The sequence below is a fragment of the Scatophagus argus genome, chromosome 11, assembly GCF_020382885.2.
Source record: "Scatophagus argus isolate fScaArg1 chromosome 11, fScaArg1.pri, whole genome shotgun sequence".
Lineage (NCBI taxonomy): Eukaryota > Metazoa > Chordata > Actinopteri > Scatophagidae > Scatophagus > Scatophagus argus.
In genome coordinates, this window is record NC_058503.1 from 8,936,414 (window position 1) to 8,942,755 (window position 6,342).

General features: G+C 41.2%; 1 protein-coding gene across 1 annotated transcript; it reads right to left on the reverse strand.

Moving 5' to 3' along the window:
• Positions 1-244: 244 nt before the first annotated feature.
• On the reverse strand, positions 245-6,295 carry LOC124066945 (rhodopsin kinase GRK1-like). The gene is made up of 7 exons (XM_046403830.1): positions 4,441-6,295; positions 3,696-3,823; positions 1,834-1,991; positions 1,665-1,748; positions 1,437-1,561; positions 911-1,112; positions 245-785 (listed from the first exon to the last, which is right to left on the reverse strand). The coding sequence occupies exons 1-7, from the start codon at positions 5,137-5,139 to the stop codon at positions 496-498; spliced, it is 1,686 nt and encodes a 561-aa protein (XP_046259786.1). The 5' UTR covers positions 5,140-6,295; the 3' UTR covers positions 245-495.
• Between the last annotated feature and the right edge of the window lie 47 nt (positions 6,296-6,342).

Sequence of the window (6,342 nt, forward strand, 5' to 3'; positions counted from 1 at the left end):
CTATAGGAGCACATATGCAATACTGGTATATCAACATTTTACATGTTCAACATGTGAGTGTTTCACTTAGCACCAAACATACCACATAACTAAATCCTTGCTTAAAATGAGACTTTTTAAATGTATTTTAAATTGAAAGCATTACAACAATTTAACACATGCACACAAAAATAGAAGAGAGTGAACAAACAAAGAGATGACAAAGATGATAAAAACAGACTGTGAGGGTGGGGGCAAAGGATATAATGTCAATACTTTTTCTCTTAAATCTCTCTTAAATCTAAGCTTAAGTCCATTCCAGCCCGAAAATTCACCTCTATTCTGTTCTTATCGTCTCCTGATCTCACCAATAAAAGATTTAAAATGTTAACTCAGATCAGATCAGAAAGTTCAGAAGAGACTTGCATCTGTCCTGAGTATCTGAGTCTTCATGCTGCATGCCCTAAAGAACTACAAGTCTGTACACTGGGTGCTTCATGTGTTTTCAAGGTGAATCTATGATGCGCAGCAAGTTGATGACTTTGGCTGCTCCAGTATGGACTCCCTGCGGAGGTCATCTGGGATGCTACCTTCAGGACCCCAAACATTGAGCTCTCCATAAATGCCCATCTCGATCATCTCCTCTTGCCAAGGGATGGGAATGTTGCCTGATGAAAACTCATCAAAAAAGGACTTGTCAGGATCCTCCAAGGTCACTCCCTTCACCGAGGAGAAAGCTCCAACGTCATCCAGACTTTTAGCGTACACCACTTTAGGGTCAGGGACAAAAGGAGGAGGCACAATACCTGCAGGAAGATTGAAGCCAGAGAAGAGAAATTAGCTTTTTATGTTGACCAAGAACACATTCATACCATATAGAAGATGCACACACTTCCGAACCAGACAAGAAAGTGTAGCAATTAGCTAGTACCTGCATTCAGTTTCCTCCAGTTGATGTCACTGAAAAATGGGTGAGCTCTGATCTCATCACAGGATCCATTCTTAAAACCCATCCTCTGATCAACCTCTTTGGCAAGCAGCCCGTCACAAAGCGACTTTGCGTGCTCGCTGAAATTGTCTGGATAAACCACCACCCGTGTCAGCATGCGCTCTTTCATTTCCTCACGATCAACCTAAACAGGAGACAAAAATTCTTGAAGCCACGGCAACAATAAGAAATTTGCTCTTTGCTTATTTTCGCTTACTTCTACATAAACAAATCACAATTTACAATTACAATTTCTTTTCTGTGCTACATCCGACTGCACCACACAGCGCTGTTCTCTCATTGGCTGCATTTCGCTCCTTCACCCTCTTCATAGACAACAATGGCACAATAAGCACAGCGAGGTTTTACCGCTGATCATGTGTGAGCAACTTACTTCTCATCCTTTCATTTATTTCTCGTAAGTTAGTATTTTGGTACAAAACTATAGGCCTGACAAACAGTGGCTAACCTTTTCCCCTCTGTTTCTGAATGGGTTCTTAGCAGCCATGAACTCAAACAGCGTGACTCCCAGAGTGAAGTAGTCAACGGAAGAATCATACTTGTCTCCTTTCAGCATCTCTGGGGCCATGTACCCTGCAAGAAGTCAAAGAACAGAAATAAGAGTCATTAAGCATGTGAAAAAAGCAACAGCGAAATTCCACATCAAAAGTACTTTATAGATATGGATGAGACCCACCTGGTGTCCCGGCATATCCTTTAGTCAATGTTTTGCCTTCTTTTAGCTCCACAGCAAGACCCAGGTCAGATATACGCACATTTCCTGGTAACGAAAAGACATCTGCATTAGCTATTAATTACACCTGGGCAATGGCTTTTTCCCCAGTGTCAAACTAAAAACTAATTACCATCATTATCTAGCAGCACATTTTCTGGTTTGAGATCTCTGTAGATGATTCGTTTCTGGTGGAGGTGCTCCAAGCCTTGGATGATCTGAGCGATGTAGAAACAGGCTCTGGGCTCACTGAACCCCGGGTTGTTCTCATCCACCAGGTAGATGTGGTACCTTCAGGAAAGAGAGAACTGAAGAGCTTTTGCTCCATCACGTATAAGAAGTGCACACATTTGCATTGTATTACATATATACTGTGCAGCTTGCCAACATGTTCTTATATGTGTTTAACATGTAATATGTTCAGTACACAAACTACAGTCCTGTACTGGTCATTATGCTCTCTGTAAACATCAAATCTGTTAGGGGTTGTTTTAATGAGACATCTCACTGAAAGTTGTTTAGTATTTTTTGATAATATGACTTCAAGTGGCAGATATTTTTTGAGGAACCATTCTGGGTTATTATGATTACGTAGCCATATGTCTCTTGAGAATAACCGAAAAACAGTTAAAATTTGCATAAAATCTGCAGTCGAGTGTATATTCAACAAATGACTCTGAACTGAACTGAACTCCCACGATCAGTGATACTGAAAATGACAGACATGCTGTCTCCACCACATACTCACTTTCTTTGTCTTATTTCAGTGTTGTGAATATCAACATTTTTTATCCTATCTGTGGTGTTTCCTCATTGTAAATTAGGCTGGCGTTTCTTTGGTTCCTGTTTTACTGAGTGATTTGTTTTGTTTATAACACCTCTGTTTATTGCTCTGTGTGTAGATAGGTGTGTGTGTGTGTGTGTGTGTGCTCTGTAAAGTCCGTGATTGACTGATTACTAGCGCTTTAGTAACTACTTACATTGAAATTACAAAATGAACAGTTACTGAGAAAATAAATGTGTAACTAAACATAGTTACTAATCTGTCTCGACATCTGGGCATCGTCTCTGACTGGTTTTCTTCAAACTTGTACCACCTCTCATCTGCCAATCAAATGGATGTGATCATTGCACATTGCTCTAGACCACCTGTGCCACGCCTGCGACCAACCAAACACGTAAGGCAAGTGTTCATTGGACAAGAACACTTTTCACTGATGGGAATTCAACAATATGTTTCCTATGTAATCACAGAAGCGCAGTAACATTACTGAACAGTGTCAAGTTAGTTAACCAGGGGTGAAAATGACGTCAGTATCTAAGTATCAGCGTCAAACCAGAGCAGACATCTACAGGGAAGTTAATGTAAACTGCAATCACTCACATAAAATACTGCAAATTACCTCCTGCCCTACCATGTTACCATTACTGTACTCAAGACAGAATTTGGACCAGTTTTTTGCTCAGTGCCCATTCAGTAGCCTCCATATTTACATTTAATCTCCATTTTATCTGACAGTTTTGTCCAGTTTAAAACAATTTTTAGGATAATAAAACAGTAATCACATGTAATTAAGTTACATTATTTTGATGAAGTAATTGAAATAGTTACATTATTTTGTACATTTTAACAGGGTAACTAGTAATGTGTAACCTATTACATTTCAAAAGTAACCTTTCCAACACTGGTGCTACATCTTATCTGTCCCACTGTAAACACATTCTAGGAACCATCAGTTAGGGATGAAATATGGCACATCTGGGCAATAGATAAATGTATTCCCACTTTTGAGAATATAACAAAATCTCACACATTTTTTTTATTGAACTGCACACTTGCTGCCAGTGGAGATAGTGATAAGGTCTGTCAAATTTGAATAGGCTTTAAATAAGCAGCAACATAGCAACAAATGTATGATGGACATGAGCTCTCTCCTTCCTCAGTGAGCCTATCTGTTCATGTCTGCGCTTTGGAAAATAAGAGTTTCTTTTTACTTGAGGTCTCCTCCATTCATGATGGTCATGACCAGACAAAGTTCTTCCTTTGTCTGGAAGGCGTATGCCAACGACACAATAAAGCGACTGTGAACCTTCTCAAGAATCCTCTTCTCCACCATCGCCCCCTACAGGAGAACATTAGGAAAGACAATTTTGAAAAACAATGGTATTGAGAAAAATATCAAACTAATATTTCCCCCCCGACAGGACATGACATTTGAAATAGGTTCAAGTACATTTTAAAGAATGACCTCAGACAAGTCAAGGGCAAGATATAACTGTTCCAAGAAGTTCCATTCAGAAGAGCTTTCCACTAAAGCTCCCAGTAATCACTCTATCCCTGTCTCAGTTGTTTAATACTGCAAGCTAAAGCCAAACGAGACAGAGGCAGGGACAAAGACGATTAGCACCATTGCAGGGCACTTGGCCTGGAACATAAAGCCAGCAAAATGCCTTTATCAATCAAATCATGCGTGCATCGTAAATAAAGAGCTTTGCCTTTCCATGAAATGTAATGAAAGGAAATGCAACAGTACTGTAGTCGTTTGGGTGCACGTAAACTGAGATTTTATTGAGTACCATTGACAAAAACAGGATGAGTATATATACTGTCCCCATTCTGAAGCTACATAGTGATTAAAATAAAAGGCTGATAGACATGCAACTGTGCTGGTCTGTTGCAAAAGACCAACAGCATGGCGAGTAAAGGAGCAAATTGTCAGAACGACAATAGTTCTCTCACCTCATAGCCTTTCCTCTTCTTCAGCCTCTTCTTGTTGAGTTTCTTACAGGCATACAGTTTTCCTGTGGCTTTCATCTGACAGGCGGACACCTCCCCAAATCCACCTTTCCCCAGCACACGGAAATCTAGGAACCAGTCTGCATCCATGGGTTGCATCTCAAGCCATTTCCACTGCAGGAACCTCTTCAGATACATGCTCTCCATGAAGAAAGTGTAGGGGGCTTCCCGCAGATAGTCCAATGTTGTGGTCAGTGCTGCAGCAAACAAATCATCGCCTACAGCCTCCAGGTTTTCCTTCACCTTGGCTATGATGTCCTCAGGCAGGAATGGGCAGAAGTGTTTGGCAGAGGGGTCCATGTATCGCTGGACAATCTTTGAGGCTTTCTTTGCCCTGTCAGAATCCTCCGCCAGGTCATAGTCCTCAATGTCTTTCCACAAACGGCAAGCCCCATGATACTCTTTATTTGCATCCAAGAACTCCCTAAAGAGGCGCTTGCCGATAGGCTGTTCCACGCAGATTGAGTCAAAGGCCAAATCCAGGGTTTCCCTCAGGCCCTCACACACAGTGATGTGGGGCAGTTTGAGGCGAGAGTGGTACTTCTTATCCCGAGCTGCTGCTGCATTAGAGCCATCGATGCTTCCACGAGCATTGATGTAAGCAGAATTTGCTACCACTGTGGTCAGTCCTCCGATATCCATGCTGAGGGTAGGTGACGGTTAGGCAGAGCAAAGAGGAGACATTGCAAAGAGAAAACAGAGTAAATGCTGCTTAGTGATGTGCAGGCATGAGGCAGCAAAAGGGTGGCGCAAGGGTGAGAAAACGGGAGCCAGATCTCGGAACAGTGGCAGAGAAATGGGAACTTGAGATTGGTGTCTCAACTAGATCCCAGCACACTCTGTGTACCACCCTCATTTGCACACACACCTGAGTCAACACCTTTTGGTAATCCATTAACACCCTAATGCCCCAGACAAAGCGAGCATGTGCGAGCACATGCTGGAACAGAACATCACAGACAAACATATGCAGCTGGAGTGACATCAGTAAATCAACTGGAAAAAAGAACATAATTAGCTGTGGTACGCTATGTAGATGCTAATCAAAAGCTTAAGTTATGTTTATGACCGAGTGGGAAATAAAACCAATATATTAGAAAGGTTATTCTTTCCACAATACACTTGATGGTACTTAGATTTCTCAAATACATTAAAAACACTGAAAGCACAAAGAGTTTTGTAATGAAAAGAAGTTTAACTAAGCCTCAGCACACATATACAAAACAGGGTCTGTGTATTTTGTCCCCCAACACTTACGCTGAAGTCACCCCAAGAAGCATGAACAGGAGGAATGACTACAGCAGCCAATAATCCTTTGAATGTAAACATGGGCATATCTGCTTTAAGAGAAAACTAAAAGTGTGAAACTTCCCTTTAATACGTGCAAAAGAATTAGAGCAGGGGAGAAAGGAGTGCCTGCAGCGTGTGCTTTATTTGGGCCCTTATTGGTTCTCCATGTCAAAAACATTTGGGCACACCTTATTAAAAAAAAGGAGGGAGGTTACTGCAGGGACAGTGTCAGCAGCTGCCCTCGTAGAACACTTAAAATTGTAATTAAATACATTAAATTGTGGCAGCATAATACATGAACCAATGCTGTAGTGAGTAAATGCAAATAGTTGATCGTTCTCACCTCATAGATATCCTCTCAGGTGTCTAGCATGTAGTTTTCCTGTGGCTTTTCCTCTCACCCACCTTTCTTCAGCTCACTCAAGTTAAGGGACCCGTCTTAACGCCTGGGCTTTTTTTTTTTTTTTTTTAAAAGAACCGTGAGTCTCAAAAAAAAAAAAAAAAAAGCCTGGGTGTACATGACGTGCAAAAATAAAATAAAAAACAGATTTTCTG